General features: G+C 43.4%; 1 protein-coding gene across 1 annotated transcript in view; it reads right to left on the minus strand.

Moving 5' to 3' along the window:
• The window catches only part of LOC143293908 (GPI-anchor transamidase component PIGS-like), a 33,808-nt gene that overhangs the window by 9,482 nt on the left and 1,491 nt on the right, over nt 1-22,835 (minus strand). Inside the window, exons 2-12 of the mRNA XM_076605264.1 lie at nt 22,459-22,598; nt 20,853-20,946; nt 19,284-19,385; nt 17,872-18,015; nt 14,963-15,072; nt 13,122-13,242; nt 10,830-10,891; nt 9,735-9,849; nt 7,876-7,965; nt 4,624-4,796; nt 3,991-4,047 (exon numbers count right to left, since the gene is read on the minus strand). Of these exons, the coding sequence (XP_076461379.1) occupies nt 3,991-4,047; nt 4,624-4,796; nt 7,876-7,965; nt 9,735-9,849; nt 10,830-10,891; nt 13,122-13,242; nt 14,963-15,072; nt 17,872-18,015; nt 19,284-19,385; nt 20,853-20,946; nt 22,459-22,598 (1,208 nt within the window). The remainder of the gene's footprint in view (nt 1-3,990; nt 4,048-4,623; nt 4,797-7,875; nt 7,966-9,734; nt 9,850-10,829; nt 10,892-13,121; nt 13,243-14,962; nt 15,073-17,871; nt 18,016-19,283; nt 19,386-20,852; nt 20,947-22,458; nt 22,599-22,835) is intronic.

Here is a 22,835-nt window from a genome sequence, read left to right on the forward strand (position 1 = left end):
CACATGTGACCACACACAACTTTTCCTTTTTCCAGACCATGCTGAATATTTTCCACACCCAAACAGAACCAGACTGAATCAAAGATTTGTTTGCAACACTGACGGACGCAAAAACCGAATGGTTATAAGTGTTAGACTTTCAATCTGAGGATCCTGGGTTCGAATCTTGATAACGGCGCCTGGCAGGTAAAAGGAGGATATTTTTTCGACCCCCCCCCTCTCCCCCCCCCCCAGTCAACACATGTGCAGACCTGCTTGTGCCTGAACCCCCTTCGTGTGTATATACAAGCAGAAGATCAAATACGCACGTCAAAGATCCTGTAATCCACGTCAGCGTTTCGTGGGTTATGGAAACAAGAACATACCCAGCATGCACACTCCCGAAAACAGAGTATGGCTGCCTACATGGTGGGATTAAAAACAGTCATACATGTAAAAGCCCACTCGTATACATACAAGTGAATGTGGGAGTTGCAGCCCACGAACAAAGAAGAAGTTTGCAACACCAGTTACAAAAGAGATCAGCAGACTAATCCCTATATCAATCAAGAACACAAAGACAAACCCACAAAACACAGTTCATGACACAATATCCCAACCATTTAGCTCCTTAGGGGAAATAAGACAAGGCCATGCTCAGGACGCCAGCCTCCGCTTAATTTATCATCCCCAGATTACAAAAAAAATCGTAAAAAAGGAAAAAACAACAACAATATTTTAAAGCCAAACAAAAAAACACATAAAAAAGGCCATATAGCCAAATAACACTGCAGAATGGGCAGCTAGTGCTCATCCTAGTGTTTACATCTCACTACCTAATCGCCAGAGCAAAACAGCACAGACAGTACATCATAGACTGCGGAAAAGAGAAAAAAAAAGTGTCCAGGCTTGCTTGAAAAACAGAAAGGGGAATGGACTGGGAAGGCAGAAAAAGGAGACAACAGTGAAGATAGAAAAAAAGGTAGAAACAAAGAGAGTGACGAAAAGAGGAAATTTCTAGCACAGAATTTCCAGAAGGCGGGGATGCTGTTTATACTGAAAGACCCCCCAAAATCCCCACAGAGGGATGCTCAGGGTATCACAAGGCAAATACAAAAACTGCACATACAGGGGATTTTTTTAAATGCCATCAATCATCATTTAAAATCAACAACAGAAAACAACCCAATAAAAAAAATTTAAAAAAAGAATCACCACAGTTAGCATGTGATCCAGTGAAGTAACAGTGAACTTTGACCTGAAGAAACATACAGAGTTCTCACAGAGTTAAGGACCACTTGATGCACCTGAAGAAACATACAGAGTTCTCACAGAGTTAAGGACCACTTGATGCACCTGAAGAAACATACAGAGTTCTCACAGAGTTAAGGACCACTTGATGCACCTGAAGAAACATACAGAGTTCTCACAGAGTTAAGGACCACTTGATGCACAGTCCTCTTGGAGGACACGGTGAAGTGATGCTGATTTCTGACAGTGAGCGGCAACAGCTTGAGCCCCACTACAAGCAAGAGTGCTCTCTGGCATGGAACTTCCATTATTGCACCTGAAAGTCACAACATACGTTCACAAACTCCTGAATCAATGACATTGATGACCGACAGAACGGATGTTTCAAGATTCCATGGCATTGTGCTAAGAAACAGCCATGATGTTTCAGTAGAGTTAAGGTAGCACCTTATGCAGCCTGCGAATTCATAATCATCATTAGCGGGTGTGCTGCTGTGGTCGCGTTTTTGAAGTGTTTCTTCATCTTTTTCTTCTTTTTTTTTTTAATCAAACAGATTTCTCTGTGTGAAATCAGCTGACTGCCCCTCGTAGACGCAAGCATACTACAGCGCCACCCTTTTTAAATTTAGTCCCTGCGTGCATTTTAATTTGTTTTTCTTACATGTGATTTTCACAGATTTTCCAGGAACAACTTTTGTTGCCAGTCTTTTAGTGCGCAAAATACAATTCTGCAACAGACCTAGTTAAGCACCATCTTGAATGACTAGCACCAGACACCACTACAGGTCTCAGAGGGAGATAAATATCGACAGCTGATGCACCTGATTCGAAACATGCGCTCAGAGTTTTCTCGATTCCTAGAGGACGCTTACTCTAGGCCATGCCACACTGACTGAAACATGGTTCCAAACACGTTGATGAAGGTGATCAATGATATGTATTACACTGTATCCTCCACACCCAAAAGGGCAAAAGATTAAATTTCACTTTGCATCTTTGAAATCATGCACTACTTGATTTTTTCACTATTATTTTTTTAAACCACTTTTATGAAAAATACCTGCTTTCTCAAGTGGATCCTTCACTTTGTGAGTGTATAGTATTAGATACTCACCCATCTTGAGCCTCTCTACAAGGTCGAAGATTCCACTTGCTATTCGAGCCTGTGAATGGAAAAATACCGGTTAACGGTCCAGTTAACAGTGCCATTCAAGTTCACGAAGTATCCAAGCCAAAATCTAGTATACTCGAGTAAGCATTCAATTCTGCTCAGGCTAAAATTATCATGAATGTTGTGACCAATGAGCAAAAAGAGTACTCAACATGTGCAGTAGTCATCTACTGAGAATGCATGCAACAGACTTTTAAAACACATGTATGTTTATTTAAAATTCAACTTCTGCAAACACCTTGAACGAACTTAGTACTAGATGCCTTTCCCCTTGGATTAAAACTATGCACTAGAGAAACATACCAGTTTACAAACCATGAATTAACCCCCGCACCCCACACACCAGACACAAAACATACAGACACACACCATTGACACCTAAAAAACACACAGAGTCACACACACACTACCACCGAAACACAACAATCCACACAGAGTGAAGGACCACTTGATGCACCTGAAGAAACATACAGAGTTCTCACAGAGTTAAGGACCACTTGATGCACCTGAAGAAACATACAGAGTTCTCACAGAGTTAAGGACCACTTGATGCACCTGAAGAAACATACAGAGTTCTCACAGAGTTAAGGACCACTTGATGCACAGTCTTCTTGGAGACACGGTGAAGTGATGCTGAACTTTCTGCAGTGTGTGCGGCCAACGCAATGAGCCCCACTCACAAGCAGAGGTGCTCTCTTGCGCATGGACTTCCATTTTCACCGTGAACAGTCACAACTACCGTTCACAAACTCCTGAATCATTGTAAAGTTATGACCGACAGACGGATTTTTCAAGCTGTCCATGGTGCATGTGTGCTTGAAACAGCCATGCGTGTGTTCAGTGAGAGGTCAGTGGTAGACCTTATGCAGCCTGCGTAATTCATAATTCATCATTAGCGTGTGCGTGTGTGCTTGTGTGGGTGTGCGTTTTTGAGTGTTTCTTTTCTTCTTTTTTTTCTTTCTTTTTTTTTTATCACAACAGATTTCTCTGTGTGAAATTCAGGCTGCTCTCCCCACGTAGAGCGCATCGCTATACTACAGCGCCACCCATTTTTTAAAATTTTTTCCTGCGTGCAGTTTTATTTGTTTTTCTTATCGAAGTGGATTTTTCTACAGAATTTTTCCAGGAACAACCCTTTTGTTGCCATGGGTTCTTTTACGTGCGCAAAATTCATGCTGCACACAGGACCTCAGTTTATCATCTCATCTGAATGACTAGCATCCAGACCACCACTCAAGGTCTAGTGGAGGGGGAGAAAATATCGACAGCTGAGCCGTGATTCGAACCAGTGCGCTCAGATTTTCTCGCTTCCTAGGCGGACGCGTTACCTCTAGGCCATCGCTCCACTTGGACTGAAGACATGGTTCCAAAACATCGTTGGACTGAAGTTGTGATTCAATGAGTATGTATTATCACTGTATCCTCCACACCCCAAAAGGGGCAAAAGGATTAAATTTCTTTGAATCTTTGAATCACTGCACCTCTTGATTTTTTTTCACTTTTTTTTTAATATACAATTTTATGAAAATATACCTGCTTTTCTCAAGTGGTCCTTCACTTTTTGTGAAGTGTATAGTATTAGTACTCACCCAGTCTGTGAGCGCCTCTCTACCAAGGTCGGAGAAGTTCACTTGCATATTCGAGGCCTGGTGGAATGGGAAAAATGTGCCAGTTAACGGTGCCAGTTAACAGTGCCAGTTCAAGTTACCAAGTATCGCCAAAGCCAAAATCTAGTATACTCGGAAAGCATTCAATACTGTCAGGCTTAAATTATCATGAAATCTGTTGTGACAAATGAGCAAAAAGAGTACTACAACATGTGCAGTAGTCATTCATACTGAGAATGCATGCAAACAGTACTTTTAAAACACATGTCATGTTTATTTACATTCAAAACATTCTGCAAACTACCTTGTAACGCTTAGTACTTAGTTTATGCCTTTCCCCTTTTGGGATTAAAAACTATGCATAGAGAAAATACCTTGTTAACAACCACCATGAATGAACCTCCCACACCCCCACACACACAGACACACAAACGCACATGCACACACACACACACACACATACAAATGCACACACACACACACACAAACACACACACAGAGTCACACACACACAAACATGCACGCACGCATACACACACAAATACACATACACACACCAACCTACCTACACCCCCACCCCCCACGCCCCCTCCCCCAACACACGCCCCCACCAACCTGTACGTGGATGTTGAGAAGCAGCCGCAGCTGAGTGATGAAGACCTCCATGACGCGTTTGACGTCCACGTGGACGGTGGGTATGTGCGTCTTGTTGCCGGGGGCGTCGGCATTGTAGATCAGAATGCCACCCCACCGGGGACTGAGGAAGGCATTGCTGGCCACCGCCGCTCCTGAGACAGTTGTTGTGTTGTGTGACAGTCGTGTTCCACTAGGACCATCAGAGGAGACAACTGCTGTCCCAGTTACCAGGAGCCAGCTGCATTGCTTGGACGGAAGAGCCTCGTATGGTCGTAACCCGCTACTAACTGTGTGTAGTATGGAACTGACCAATGGCGTAGTTCGGTCAACATAGGCATTTAGTCACGTGTAACTGTCAAAAAGTTAGAACCAAGCAATGCAACTGGCACCTGGGCTGGAAGCTGATTACAGTGAAGAGTGTCTTGTCCAAGTTACATCCCCACTCTCTCAGCCAAGAGGGTTTCAGGATAGTCGGTGTTGGGATGGTTCCCAAAAGGCCAACTAGCCGTCCAAGGCTGCAGCACTCGGAGCCAGTGCAGTCCTGCTTCTTTGTCTGAGAGTCATAGTCCTCAAAAGACTAAGCTGTAAATGAATTCCCACTGAGTACCGATCATACAGCCATCACTTTGCATGTTGGCCAAACTGTAAGCTTATGTCCACCTCAAGACACAATCAAATCATGTTTCTGCTGTAACAGGCGTTGAACTTCTGACCCAGTGTTCACCAGGGATCAGGAGTTGAGAACCCCATCACGGAGTTGAGAACCCCATCCAGGAGTTGAGAACCCCATCTAGGAGTTGAGAACCTCATCTAGGAGTTGAGAACCCCATCTAGAACCCCATCTAGCAGCTGAGAACCCCATTTAGGAGCTGAGAACCCCATCTAGGAGCTAAAAACCCCAAGGAGCTGAGAACCCCATTTAGGAGCTGAGAACCCCCATTTAGAAGTTGAGAACCCCCTTTCAGCATGGTGCTAAGTCTTTGAGGAAAGGCACTTTAGTCTGATCTTCCTCACACCACCCAGGTGTGGATGGTTTACCGGACTCTGGTCAGGGAAGGTTAACATGATGGAAGGAGAGGTTTGGGTCCTGTCTTCCACTCAGCCTGGCAGAAGGACATGCTCCCAAGTCACCCCATAAACATCCTGCCCTATGACCATGTGAGAAATGCTCCCAAATTGCCCCCATAAACATCATCCCTATAACGATGTGAGAAATGCTCCCAAGTTGCCCCATAAACATCATCCCTATGACCATGTGAGAAATGCTCCCAAGTTGCCCCATAAACATCATCCCTATGACCATGTGAGAAATGCTCCCAAGTTGCCCCATAAACATCCTGCCCCATGACCATGTGAGAAACGCTCCCAACTTGCCCCCATAAACATCATCCCATTGACCATGTGAGAAACGCTCCTAACCTGCCCCCATAAACATCATCCCTATGACCATGTGAGAAATGCTCCCAAGTTGCCCCCATAAACATCATCCCTATGACCATGTGAGAAATGCTCCCAACCTGCCCCCATAAACATCATCCCTATGACCATGTGAGAAATGCTCCCAAGTTGCCCCATAAACATCATCCCTATGACCATGTGAGAAATGCTCCCAAGTTGCCCCATAAACATCATCCCTATGACCATGTGAGAAATGCTCCCAAGTTGCCCCATAAACATCCTGCCCCATGACCATGTGAGAAACGCTCCCAACTTGCCCCCATAAACATCATCCCATTGACCATGTGAGAAACGCTCCTAACCTGCCCCCATAAACATCATCCCTATGACCATGTGAGAAATGCTCCCAAGTTGCCCCCATAAACATCATCCCTATGACCATGTGAGAAATGCTCCCAACCTGCCCCCATAAACATCATCCCTATGACCATGTGAGAAACGCTCCCAAGTTGCCCCATAAACATCATCCCTATGACCATGTGAGAAATGCTCCCAAGTTGCCCCATAAACATCCTGCCCCATGACCATGTGAGAAACGCTCCTAACTTGCCCCCATAAACATCATCCCTTTGACCATGTGAGAAATGCTCCCAAGTTGCCCCCATAAACATCATCCCCATGACCATGTGAGAAACGCTCCCAACTTGCCCCCATAAACATCGTCCCATTGACCATGTGAGAAATGCTCCCAAGTTGCCCCCATAAACATCATCCCCATGACCATGTGAGAAACGCTCCCAACTTGCCCCCATAAACATCGTCCCATTGATCATGTGAGAAATGCTCCCAAGTTGCCCCCATAAACATCATCCCCATGACCATGTGAGAAACGCTCCCAACTTGCCCCCATAAACATCGTCCCATTGACCATGTGAGAAACGCTCCCAACTTGCCCCCATAAACATCGTCCCATTGACCATGTGAGAAACGCTCCTAACCTGCCCCCATAAACATCATCCCTATGACCATGTGAGAAATGCTCCCAAGTTGCCCCCATAAACATCATCCCTATGACCATGTGAGAAATGCTCCCAAATTGCCCCCATAAACATCATCCCTATGACCATGTGAGAAATGCTCCCAACCTGCCCCCATAAACATCATCCCTATGACGATGTGAGAAATGCTCCCAACTTGCCCCCATAAACATCATCCCTATGACGATGTGAGAAATGCTCCCAACCTGCCCCCATAAACATCATCCCTATGACCATGTGAGAAATGCTCCCAAGTTGCCCCATAAACATCACGCCTACACCATGTGAGAAGCAAAGCAGCTTTGTCGGGTGAGTGAGAGACACAGCTTAGTAAAAAGATGTGAATATTAAAGTATGCCTTTTGAAAACGATCAGTTACACATGTCTTATATTCAGTGAGGAAATAAGGGTTGTGTTTTTCTGCTGAAACAGTGAACTATGACAATGAAAAATGTACCAGTTTTTTGTAAACAAGCATGAACAGATACATGCACACACACACACACACACACACACACACGCACACACACACACACACCAAACACAAACAACATACAGAGGACCAAACACAGACACAAAGTTCACACAGACAACTAACCATTCTCATCTCACAGACAACTAACCATTCTCATCACACAGACATCACACAGACAACTAACCATTCTCATCACACAGACAACTAACCATTCTCATCACACAGACATTCTTATCACAAAGACAACTAACCATTCTCACAGACAACTAACCATTCTTATCACACAGACAACTAACCATTCTCATCACACAGACAACTAACCATTCTCATCTCTGATGTACAGAGGGCTGTTGTCTCTGCTGGGAACATAGACCACAAAGTTCAGAGTCGGTCGGCTGGAGGCATGAGACCCTGAAAAAGAAAAGGGCATCTTCATACAATGTCTTCTTACAATTTACAGCATTTAATTTATTCTACAGGCTTCCAATATGTCATAGCAAACTACATTTAAATTGTTCCACAGGCATCAAAGTGTCATTGTTATAGCAAACTACATTTAAATTGTTCCACAGGCATCAAAGTGTCATAGCAAACTGTAGCATTTAAATTGTTCTACGGGCATTCAATGTGTGATTGCACACTACAACATTTAATTTGCTCTACAGGCATCTAATTTGTTACTGTAAACTGTAGCATTTAAATTGTTCTACAGGCATCCAATGTGTCATAGCAAGCTGTAGCATTTAAATTGTTCTACAGACATCCAATGTGTCATAGCAAACTGTAGCATTTAAATTGTTCTACAGACATCCAATGTGTCATAGCAAGCTGTAGCATTTAAATTGTTCTACAGACATCCAATGTGTCATAGCAAGCTGTAGCATTTAAATTGTTCTACGGACATCCAATGTGTCATAGCAAACTACAACATTTAATTTGCACTACAGGCATCCAAACTGTTATTGGGAACTGTAGCATTTAAATTGATCTGCGGGAATCGAATGTGTCATGGTAAACTACATTGCATTTGTTATACATGCATCCAAAGGGTCATAGCAATTTATAACATTTAATTTCTTCCACATACATCAAATGTGTCATAGCCAACTATAAGAATTATTTTTTTCCGCATGCATCAAATGTATCATAGCAAACTGCAGCATTTAAACTGTTCTACAGGTATCCAATGTGTCATTGCAAACAACGTAATTTAAATTCTTCTACTGGATTTTTCTCATGAACAAGAGTATAAATGCACAAAGCCGGTGTCTGTGCAATTTTATGCACATGAAGTTAATGTATTAAGCATTTTTGGAATTCTATTTTTATTTCTCTTTTTGTCACAACAGATTTCTCTGTGCGAAATTCAGGCTGCTCTCCCCAGGGAGAGCGCGTCACTACACTACAGCGCCACCCATTTTTTTGTTATTTCTTTTCATGCATGCAGTTTTATTTGTTTTTCCTATTGAAGTGGATTTTTCTACACAATTTTGCCAGGAACAACCCTTTTGTTGCCGTGGGTTCTTTTATGTGCGCTAAGTGCATGCTGCACACGGGACCTCCAATGACTAGCATCCAGACCACCACTCAAGGTCTTGTGGAAGGGGAGAAAATATCAGCGGCTGAGCTGCGATTCAAACCAGACTTTGCAGATTTTGTTAATCTGTTCAGATGGCTGTCAACTGTTTGTATTATTATTATATATATATATATATTTTTTTTTTTTTATTATTATTATATCATTGTTACTATTACTATCATTATCATCATCATCATTAGTAGTTGTAGTAATAGTAGCAGTAGTAGTAGTATCATTACGCTGTGAGAGAAATCATGTGTAAGGTATGTGTGTGCAGATGGGTTGTGACCGTACGCAGTTTTCATGTGTGTGACACTGTGCATGATATATGTTTGTATGCCAATGCACACACACACACACACACACACACACATACACGTGTGCGTGTGCACGATCGCACTACATATACGGCACAACACACACATCCGCTACACACACCAAACACATATAAATGTCCCCCTCACACACACACTACACATGCGCTATACTCATACACACACACACTAACCACACACCATACTTCCCCCCACTTCCCCCCCCACACACACACACACAAGCATACGCACTACATATCAGACAAACGACACAACACACCACTGACCCAGTTTGGCTTCCAGAGGGTTGATCATGAGTGGCAGGTCTTGCTCCCGATAAAAGTACACATTTTGTGACACGTCCTTTCTGGGTGTGGCCACCAGCCCCACATAATGCAGCACCTGTAACACAGGTCACAACAACATGTATTACTACACACACGTCACTACACACATGTCACATCACACACGACACGTCCTTTCTGGGCGTGGCCACCAGTAATGCAACACCTGTAACACATGTCACAACAACAACACATTATTCACACGTCACGTCCTTTCTGGGCGGGACCACGACACCAACATAATGCAGCACCTTTATAACATGTGTCACAAAAACACACACCACTACACACACATCACATCCTTTCTGGGCGGGGCCACCAGACCAATGTAATGCAGCACCTTCATAACATGTGTCACAACAACACAGACGTCATGTCTTTTCTGGGCGGGGCCACCAGACCAACATAATGCAGCACCTTTAACACATGTCACAACAACACACATCACTACACACGTCACATCCTTTCTGGGTGTGGCCACCAGACCAACATAATGCAGCACCTTTATAACATGTCACAACACACATCACTACATACACATCACATCCTTTCTGGGCGGGGCCACCAGACCCACGTAATACAGCACCTTGAACATGTCACAACAACACACATCACTACACAGACGTCACGTCCTTTCTGGGCATGGCCACCAGACCTACGTAATACAGCACCTTTATAACACGTCACAACAACACACATCACTACACACACATCACATCCTTTCTGGGCAGGGCCACCAGACCAATGTAATGCAGAACCTTCATAACACATGTCACAACAACACACACGTTACACACGTCACATCCTTTCTGGGCATGGCCACCAGACCCACGTAATACAGCACCTTTATAACATGTCACAACAACACACATCAATACACACACGTCATGTCTTTTCTGGGTGTGGCCACCGGACCAACGGAATGCAGCACCTTTATAACACGTGTCACAACAACACACACGTCACATCCTTTCTGGGCGGGGCCACCGGACCAACATGACATGTCACAACACAATCAGTGATGCAGCATCTTCATACCTGAGAGGTGACAGAGATGGAGGTGAAGGGGGACAACTTGTCCAGGAAAGGCTTCAGGTACCCTGCAGACACACAGCACTCACTCAATCCACTTGATGACAATGAAAAAGTATGACGCAACACACACACACACACACACAGCTGTTACACTCTAAATCATAGTGTAATAGTATCTTACCCACATGTTTTTCTTTTTACATAATAATTGATGTGTGCATGGTGATAAGTGAAGGGTGTGTCAGTTGTTTTGTTTTGTTTTTTCTCTTTTGATTTTTGCTGACGGGCATTTTATTTTAAGTGAGCGTAAAGAAAATTTTCTGTTTTTGGTTGAAGCAGATAATAAAGTATTTTGAATTGAACTGAACTGAACTGAATTGAAGTACATCAAACATCAAACACACACACACACACTGTCTCACACACACACACACTCTCTCTTATTTACACCTACACACACACACAAAACACCACACACACAGTCTCACACTACCTCACACAGACAAACACACAGACACACAGTGTTGATTTCTGTCACTGTGGGTACTGTCAAGCCATTGCCAATGCAATTGCCAATTTTACAGCGGAGACGACAACGGCCACAGAAACTCCTTTCAACTGGCCATGAAGGCACACTGATGTTTTCTCTCCAGACATACAGCACACTGTGAAACACTGTACAACTGAATGTAGCCGTTTCTGACAAAAGAGGATACGAATGAAGCTGTCTGAAAACACCACACAGTGATTCGCTCCATGTTCACACAGGCAGCACTCTGACAAAGCAGAGTTCTTGAGAAGACGAAGGTTCACCAACACAAGGATACAGTGTTCATGTGCACAATTTCTGTGGACTAGTTTAAAGCTTTGTGTTGTGATGTATCTGTTGTCATTCATGTTTAAAGATACATGCCTCCTCGGTCTCTCTTTCTCTTTTTTTTTTTTTTTTTTTTTTCAAAAACAACAGATTTTCATCAGAAACAAAAACGACATAACAAAGAACAGAACACACACCCTGAATAAAAACAAACAAAAGGAGTGAACACCCACCCTGAATAAAAGACTAACAGAAGAAGCGAACACCCACCTTGCATAAACCAACAAACAAAACATGTTACAGGCTGTCTAAATAAACATACAAAGAAAAGAAGCGTACACCCACACTGAATAAACAAAAAAAAAACCGAAAGAAGCAAACACCCACCTTGAATAATTAAAAAAACCCAAAAAAAACAAACACCCACCCTGAATAAAAACAAACCAAAAAAACAAACAAACAGAAGACCAGCCACCGTGGCTAAGTGGTTAGCGTCGCAGACTGACAGCTGGGAGGACGCAGGTTCGAATCCCAGCGGAGGTGGGTTTTTCGGCCCGAGGCCAGCTCCTGCCCAGAGTTGAGTGTGCTGTGGGCTTAAATGGGGAGACTGGGACCACACAGTTGAGTGTCATCCACTTCAAGGATGCGTCTATGGGTGTGTTGCTCTAATTACCTGACCAACACTGCAAGTGTCTGTATCTCTAGAACCTGGTTAACGCCAGGATATCATTATGACAGGAAGTGTACAGGCTTGTCACGCACTCCCAAACCAGAATGGACCTCCATAGCAACATCGTCATCGTCATCCTCCTCCACCATCATCAATATGTAAAACAAAACAGTCCCGAAGTCTGTGGCCTTTCATGCCCTGCTCTCATGGTGACCTCAGTTTCGATACCCCTCCACTTCTGTGCTTGGGATGAGTCCTGTCAATATCTTCAGTGGCGGCAGATTCATGGGGGGCTGTTGTTTGAGGGACGTGGTGGTGGTCTACACTGGGAGGGACACTCACTCAGTCTGGCTCCTCGACTAAGCTATTATTGTCGTTAGTAGGGGGCTTGGTAGGTGGTGTCCTAAGTACATTAAAACATAACAGGCACCCCTGAACACCACTGAAGTGACTCAGCAGCAGTGCAGGGTCTCCTCTGGTGTGTGGCCTCCTGGCGACCTAACATCGATGGATCTCTGTGGACTGCCGACGCTGGAACTGTGACAGACGAACCTGGGTGTGGTTGTGTATAGGGGAATCTAAATGAGCGGTGTGGGAGTAATGCCATTGAAATGGTACAGATGATGGGGCAGCAAAAAAAAAAAAAAAAAAAGCAGCAGCATACACCCACACTGAATATACCAAAAAAACGAAAGAAAGCAAACACCCACCTTGAATAATAAAAAATACACAAAAAAAAACCCAACAAAATAAAACGAACACCCACCTTGAATAAAAAAAACAAAAAACAAAAGAAGCGAACACTCACCCTGAACTCCAGCCTGGATGTCCCACTGCACGTCCAGCAGTGAGGGCTGAGGGTTGATGAGGGTGAAGGTCACATCGTAGCCTGGCTTGGACCGGAACCACCGCATGCTGTCCTTGTCTGGCTGTGTACACACGTCACACCAACACATCATTATCAGGATCATGACAGGTCACACCAACACATTATCAGGATCATGACACGTCTCACCAACACATCATTATCAGGATCATGACACGTCACACCAACACATCATTATCAGGATCATAACACGTCACACCAACACAGCATTATCAGGATCATAACACGTCACATCAACACATCATTATCATGATCATAACACGTCACATCAACACATCATTATCAGGATCATAACACGTCACATCAACACATCATTATCAGGATCATAACACGTCACACCAACACATCATTATCAGGATCATAACAGGTCACACCAACACATTATCAGGATCATAACACGTCACACCAACACATCATTATCAGGATCATGACATGTCACACCAACACATCATTATCAGGATCATGACACGTCACACCAACACATCATTATCATGATCATGACACGTCACACCAACACATCATTATCAGGATCATAACACGTCACACCAACACATCATTATCAAGATCATAACACGTCACACCAACCCATCATATGACACCCCCTACAACAACACACATCGTAACCAGAGTTTGACAAGAACCATCACTTGCATGTGCACACATCACAATAATGTGTTGGATGAACATGTCACATCAACACATGTCCACGCACCAACACGCCATATCAACATGTCACATCAACAGGCCACTTCAACACATCGTCTCAACACACCAACACGCCACATCAATATGCCACATCAAAACATCACATCACATCAACACATCATGTCAACACACCAACATGCCACATCAACACATCACATCACACCAACACACCACATCAAAACATCACATCACATCAACACGTCATGGCAACGCACCAACACGCCACATCAACATGTCACATCAACACACCGCAGCAACACATGACATCAACACAACATATCACATCAACACATCACATCAAAAGTGATCGGTCCACACACTCTGTCACCTTGAAACTGAAACTGGACTCATTTCACCAAGCTTCAGCTGTCAAGGCGTTAAAATACCACCACTGCTGCTGCTCTATTACTACTACTACTACTGATGTATATTTGTATAGCTGCCTTTCTAAGAGCTCAGGTCGCCTGACATGACATGAAAGAACAAGTTTACAAATCACATGAGCCATTCATGACCACTCTCCCCCCTCCGAAACCCAAGAGTGCTCACAACCAGGTTTTGAAGAGATCAGTTTTCAGTGAAGACCAGAAGGCAGAAACAAGTCTGATCAGCAGATACCATGCGGAAGGTTGTTCCAGACACACCGAGCAGCAAAGAGGAAACGGCGTTCACCACAGGTTCATGTGCAAAAGATGTTTGAAGTGTGCGCGCACACACACACATGCCTCACCCCCCAACACACACACACACCCTAGACACACCCATCCCCCCCCCCCATGTCCCCCACCCCCCAACACACCCCGCACACCCAAACTTCATCCCCCACACTCCCCCACGCTCCCCCTTCCACCCACTCCCCTGCCCCATACACACACCTCCCATCCCCTCCACCCCCACCCCCCTGCTCCTCCCCACCCCCACACAAACACACCCATACCCCTATGGCTCCCCCCGCACACAAACACACACCTCATCCACCCCCACACCCCCTCACACACACCTATCTCCCCCCCCACGCCCCACCCCCAACCTCCCCCCAACACCCACACATAGCTCACCTTCTGCGTCCTGAGCCCCTGAGCGGCGTCCAGGCTTTTCTCCACCGCCCCCTCCCTCACCACCACCTCCTGTAGGACTGGAGTCAGCTGCTGGACCACACCCTCCACCCCTGTGTCATCATCATCATCATCATCACCGTCATCATCATCATCGTCATAATCATCGTCGTCGTCAACATCATCACTATCACTCCTGTAGGACTAGGGTAAGCTGGTGGACCACCCCCTCCACCCCTGTGTCATCATCATCATCATCGTCATCATCATCGTCGTCATCATCATCATCACTATCACTCCTGTACGACTGGGATCAGCTGGTGTGTCGCCATCATCATAATCATCATCATCATCTTCTTCGTCATCATCACCATCATCATCATCATCTTCGTCACCATCATCTCCATCATCATCATCATTGTCATCATTATCATCACTGTCATCATCATCATCACCATCATATTCCTCCTCATCATCATAATCATTGTTACCATCATCATAATCATCAGCAGCAGCATCACCAACAGGGTTGTACACCAGTGTCAGCCATAGACAGATAAAGGGTTGAGAACATCCCATCATTTTATTTCTGAAGAGGACAAAAGTCCCCAATCTTTTTCATCAGCATGGTCACTGTCTGATGCGGTTCTTTATCAGCCAGGACATTGGGTGTGACAAACTTCGGTACCAAGTCGGTCCTCACAAGACCAGCATCATTATGCATGCAGCCTGGAGTCAATTTCAGTCAACGTCGTAGCGTCTGACTGACCAGGACGTAATGTCTTCTGCGCATGCACTGGGCAGGAAAGCCGCTCCTTCTTTTCTGCCCGAGCAGATCTGGCCATGCTTGGCACTGTTTCTCTGCCTTCCCAAAGAAAAGGGAAAAGGTTTCCCAGGATCTCAAACTGTTGTCAGTTTCTGGAACGGTGACCAGATGATGCAAAGCCATGAACGTTGAACTGCAACAGTTTCAATAGTTTAGAGCAAGAAACTGCTGTGGCCTCCTGACTTTGAACGTCATTGTAGGTAAACAGTTAAAGAAGCCTTCAACAGATCTGTTTGCTCTATAAGCGAACTGAAAGAGGTCAACAGATGGGGGAATGCAGGTTTTTAGGAATTCCAGAATTAATCGTTCAAATGCTTTCATGACGACTTATGTTAAGGCTACAGAACAATAATCATTAACCCTTTCAGCCCTTTAAGGTCGTCTGCCTGTGTAGCCTTCCCAGACTGGCGTGTTCTGACCTGGCTGCATCAACGGGAAGGGGTGCTTCACTTCTGGCACAAATTTGTAGCAACCGCTCAACGAATAGCTACTGAACTTCACATTATGACTGAAATGTAGTTTTGACACAAATTGCTGAAGTATCACGAGAAAGGATATAACAGTATACTTGTAACTTTAAATTAAACAGAAATAGTAAAATGTCAGCTTCTGTCGATGTTGAAGGTTGTGGGCTATCTACTTGACTGTCTGCACTGGTCACTAATTTCATCTCCTTCACTTTCCCATGAATTATCGAAAGAATTATAAGACAAATCGTCATTATCTATAATGAATTTGCTGCAAGAGCCCATCATAATTTCACTGAGCTCTAAACTGCGCAGTTTTGCCGTATCAATGCAGAAAACCGGATACTAATCGTTTGATTTTTGGAGCGAAACTTTGTGTGCCAGTGAGGAAGGAAGTTAAGCTGGAGTCACTTCCCTCACATAGCAGTTTAATGTATAATAATGAGCTGATGAACTGGTTTAAATAAACGGGTTTCTTCACCCGCCTGTCAGGTGGCCTCAGGCAAAGAACGGCGATCAGAGTCACACGCTTCTCAGGCGGGTGCAGGGCTGAATGAGTAAAGACAACTAGGCTGTACTTTCTTTGGAACAGAAATGATTGTTGATTTCTTAAAGCAGTGTGGCACCACACTTGACTGAAGGAACATGTTAAAGATCTCAGTGAAGACACTAGATAGCTGGACTGCACACTTCCTCAAAAGGCCTGGTGAGTTGTTGTCAGGACCAGCCGGCTTGTTTCATTTTCAGACAACTAAAGTTGTGTCTGACTTCATTCTCTTGCACTATGAAAGGGGTAGTGGATGTAATGTTGGGTGTAACCACGTTAGTTTCAGTTTCAGTTTCAGTAGCTCAAGGAGGCGTCACTCCGTTCGGACAAATCCATATACGCCACACCACATCTGCCAAGCAGATGTCTGACCAGCAGCGTAACCCAACGCTAGAAGCAGACAATGGAGAATGAAAACTGGGGGAGAATCTGTTGAGTTTGTTTGGAAGAGTTCTGTCAGTGATGTTGACTGTCTGGTGGGCCATTTTATAATCAGTCATGTTCTGCAGTCCGGTCCACACATTCCTAGAGTTGTTTGCAGACAAATCTTCTTCTACTTTTTTCTCATATAAAAACTTTGCTTTCTAAATGCACTTTTCAACACTCCTTGCTTGATTGTGGATTACATCATCATTAGTTTCATGAAAAGCTCTATTTTTTCCCTTGAATATTTGCCCAACAGCCCCGTTACACCAAATTTTGCCATTTGCAAATACTTTGATATTTCTTGTCGATATGCACACACTTACACAGAAAGTGATGTATTCACACACTGTGTCAGCATATTCGTTTAAGTCACTGTCAGCGTCCTTAAAAACACTCCAGTCTGTGCAGTCGAAACAATCCTGCAAGGGCAGGTAAGACCATAGTTTTACATTTATAACAACTGGTTTTTCTCTTTTTTTTTCTTTTTTTTTATGAGCCGATGCCTGATCTTGGCATACACCCATCAATGACAGGCAAATTGGGAACAGGTCAGTCAGGATGACACCACATCCCCAAGACACAGACAGACACTGACCACACAGACACAGGCAGGGTGCACATGACCAACACACGGACACACACTGACCAGATTCACCCACAGACACAGCCAGTGTCCCGTGCTGCCCCACAAACACTGGGTCCGCCTGGAGGTGTGAGGACTTGGGTAGAAACAGGACGCTGTACTTGCTCAGCCCCACTTTCTCAGGGCGCCCAAACGCCGCATCCAGATCTGAAAAAAGGTGGGGGGAAAAAAAAAGGTTTCGTATATTCATTTAGTGTGACCACAGTCTTGCAGATGATAAACATGACTGAAATAAAGTAATCTCCTGCACTTTGTCGTAGTAATTCTTATCAGCACTCAACACTAGGGCAGTGAATTCATATCCACTTTTACACCACTAGGGCAGTGAATTCATATCCACTTTTACACCACTAGGGCAGTGAATTCATATCCACTTTTACACCACTAGCGCAGAGAATTCATATCCACTTTTACACCATTAGGGCAGTGAATTCATATCCACTTTTACACCACTAGGGCAGTGAATTCATATCCACTTTTACACCACTAGGGCAGTGAATTCATATCCACTTTTACACCACTAGGGCAGTGAATTCATATCCACTTTTACACCACTAGGGTAATGATTTCATTTCCACTTTACACCCCTAGGGCAGTGAATTCATATCCACTTTTGCACCACTAGAGCAGTGAATTCATATCCACTTTTACACCACTAGGGCAGTGAATTCATATCCACTTTTACACCACTAGCGCAGTGAATTCATATCCACTTTTACACCATTAGGGCAGTGAATTCATATCCATTTTTACACCTCTTGGGCAGTGAATTCATATCCACTTTTACACCACTAGGGCAGTGAATTCATATCCACTTTTACACCACTAGGGCAGTGAATTCATATCCACTTTTACACCACTAGCGCAGTCAATTCATATCCACTTTTGCACCACTAGAGCAGTGAATTCATATCCACTTTTACACCTCTAGGGCAGTGAATTCATATCCACTTTTACACGACCATGGCAGTGAATTCATTATTATTGTCTACTGAATGTCAAGCGCTGTACAAATATCATTCAATATTACCATTGCTGTCTATTGACAGTCAAGCGCTGTACAAATGCCATTTATTACTGTAACTATTATCATCATCATTAGTAGTGGTGGTAGAAGTAGTAGTAGTATCATTAGTAGCAGTAGTAGTAGCAGTAGTAGTAGTATCATCATTATTACCTATTGACCGACAAACACTATACAAATGCTATTCATTGATATTATTATTATTATTATTATCATTATCATTATTGTTTACTGACTACCAAGCATTATGCAAATGCTGTTCATTTTTAAAAAAAAATATCATTGTTGTTATTGCCTATGCCATTCATTATTATTATTATTTGTCTACTGACCATCAAGCGCCTCCATTATTATCATTTATTATCATCATTATCATTATTTGCCCACTGACCGTTGAGAGAGTGGGCCTTTTTCCACTGCTGCCTCTCACTGTCAGAAGCATCACGGACCTGTACCTGGTAAACTGGTTGCACTGAGGTCTTCTTCTTTTGAGCTGCAATGGAAACATTCAGTGAAGAGATCAGATTTGTTCGTTTCGATCAGCTTATATTCTCTCTCTCTCTCTCTCTCTCTGCGTGTGTGTGTGTATGTGTGTGTGAGAGAGAGAGAGAAAGAGAGAGAGAGGGAGAGAGAGAGAGAGAGAAAGCAAGAGAGAATGATAAAGACAGAGACATGAGATAAAGAGACAGAAACAAACAGAGAGTGAGAGTGCCTCTGAGTAAAGTGAATGACCATGGCTACAGTACACGCGCGTCTTGTAAACTGCATGACCCTGGTTACAGTACACATCACTCACTGAGCACCTCTTGTAAACTGTATGACCCTGGTTACAGTACACATCACTCACTGAGCACCTCTTGTAAACTGTATGACCCTGGTTACAGTACACATCACTCACTGAGCACCTCTTGTAAACTGCATGACCCTGGTTACAGTACACATCACTCACTGAGCACCTCTTGTAAACTGTATGACCCTGGTTACAGTACACATCACTCACTGAGCACCTCTTGTAAACTGCATGAACCTGTCTACAGTACAGTACACATCACTCACTGAGCACCTCTTGTAAACTGCATGACCCTGGTTACAGTACACATCACTCATTGAGCACCTCTTGTAAACTGCATGACCCTGGTTACAGTACACATCACTCATTGAGCACCTCTTGTAAACTGCATAACCCCAGTTACAGTACACATCACTCACTGAGCACCTCTTGTAAACTGTATGACCCTGGTTACAGTACACATCACTCACTGAGCACCTCTTGTAAACTGCATGACCCTGGTTACAGTACACATCACTCACTGAGCACCTCTTGTAAACTGCATGACCCTGGTTACAGTACACATCACTCACTGAGCACCTCTTGTAAACTGCATGACCCTGTCTACAGTACACATCACCCACTGAGCACCTCTTGTAAACTGTATGACCCTGTCTACAGTACAGTACACATCACTCACTGAGCACCTCTTGTAAACTGCATGACCCTGGTTACAGTACACATCACCCACTGAGCACCTCTTGTAAACTGTATGTATGATAGTGGGTTGTGTCCGACTATAACCATCAGAGCAGCAGAGGCGGCAACTGCTGTCCCGACTATCTGGGCTAGAATTTGATTGTCATGGAGAGTGTCTTGCCCAAGTTACATCCCCACTCTCTCGGCCAAGAAGGTTCTAGGACAATCAGCGTTGGGATGGTTCCCAAGGGCCAACTAGCCCCCCAAGGCTGCAGCACTAACAGCCAGTGCAATCTCATCTAGTTTGAGAGTCACAGTCTTTCACAAAAGACTAAACTGTAAATGACTTCTCATTGTAATGGAGAAACCTTGATCATAAACCTCTCACTTTGCTGCTGGCCCAACAGCAGGCTTATGTCAATCTGTGATATAAGCCGAGCACTGGGCCCAGTAAACTGTATAACCCTGGAAGAAACAGTGCACATCACTCACTGAGCGCCTCTTGCAAAGTGCGGGCGACAGTAGGTAACTGGTTGGTCAGCTTGGAGTGGAAGGAGATGACCTCTATACTGATGGAATACTGAATCTGGAAGTAAAGAAAACATGCTTTCTTTTAAACTTCACCATCACATACATACCAAAGATTTCTTCTGTGTTTTTTTTTAATGTAATGGTCCAAGCATCCACCAATGATCAATAAGATAAATGTATCTGCTTAAGAAAAACATAATTCAGAGAGTAAGAGAAGAGATAAATAAAAGTTTTCAAACAAAAAAACATACTTGTGCACAAATGAATGGGAGTTTAAAAACATACTTGCGCACAAATGAATGGGAGTTTAAAAGTTTAAACTGAAAGCTCAAATGTGTACTGTGACTTATCCATACAGATTATAATATTTTCACCCATGACAAAGATTTATAAAAATAAAAACACACAAAGTTATTTGTTCACTATTCATCAGACAACTACAGACAAAAATCACAAACTAAGATTATACATATTTTTATCATTACCAAGTTCACGATGATCAAGATTTTATGAACAACACACATGCACACACACACACACACACAAGCACATACTTACACAATAATTATATACAGCATTAATCTCCAACTTTTACTTGTACAAAAAAAAAGATAATGAACACAAGTGATCTAAAATTATTTGACAGGAATTAAAGTGCCCTTCTGGTTGTCCTGTCCAGTTCACAGTATTTGTGGTGTGATATTTTCAAAAAGATAGCGTTGTACAGTATAAATAAAAGTAAATGAAACCCTGAACTATCCCCGAGGAGTGGCAGCCCAGTGGTATTCAAATGTGTCTGCCTAGGAAGAATATGAATACATAGGATTGAATCCAAGACTTGCCAGAGTCCTCCCCCTTCCACTATACCTTGAGTGGTGGTCTGGATGCTAGTCATTTGGACGAGATGATAAACTGAGGCCCTGTGTGTAGCATGAACTGAGCGCTCTTAAAAAACAACAACACGGCAACAAAAGGGTTGTCTCTGGCAAAACTCTGTAGAAAAATCCATTGAGAGTGGCACTTCACCACACCGAAGCGCTCTCCCTGGGGAGAGCAGCCTGAATTACACACAAAGAAATCTGTTGTGACAAACTCACAAAGAGAAACACAATACAACACAACAAAATACAACATTATATGATAACAATACAAGACAATATGACATAATACAATATACAATACAATACAGAATACAATACAATCACAATTACAATACAATATGACACAATACAATACAATCACAATACAATATGACACAATACAATACAGAATACACTACAATCAGTGAATCACAATTGCAATTACAATACAATACAATACAGAATACAATACAACCACAATTACAATATACAATACAGAATACAACACAATCACAATACAATACGACACAATACAATATACAATACAATACAGAATACAATACAATCACAATTCAATTACAATACAATACAATACAACCCAATACAATACAATGCAACAAACCACAACACAACAAAATAAATTCAAGAAGCAGATCAGCCAAGCAGAAGACCAAAAGCACAGTCACTGTGTGTTTCAGGGTAACCACCTGGGTGTGAGAGAGGCGCTGAATGTCAGAGTAGGGCAGCTGCACCCTGTAGATCTCTGTGGTTTTCCACCACAGAGGGATCCCCACCAGTATACACACCAGGCCGATGCCCAGTGCTGCGTAGGTCTGGGTCATCCTCTCTGTCAAAGAAAGAAGGGTGCTGACGTTCTAGGCCAGAATGAATGGCGCATGTATGTACATCTATAACTATATCTAAATCTATGTATGTATGCATGTATGTTTATCTATCTATCTGTCTTTCTGTCTATCCATCTATCTATAACTATATACACATATATACATCTCTCTCTCTCTCTAATATATATATATATATATAATATTTTTACATACAGATTGTGCTCAGAAGTTAGATGGTG

This window comes from Babylonia areolata, chromosome 19 (assembly GCF_041734735.1).
Source record: "Babylonia areolata isolate BAREFJ2019XMU chromosome 19, ASM4173473v1, whole genome shotgun sequence".
In the NCBI taxonomy this organism is placed as follows: domain Eukaryota; kingdom Metazoa; phylum Mollusca; class Gastropoda; order Neogastropoda; family Buccinidae; genus Babylonia; species Babylonia areolata.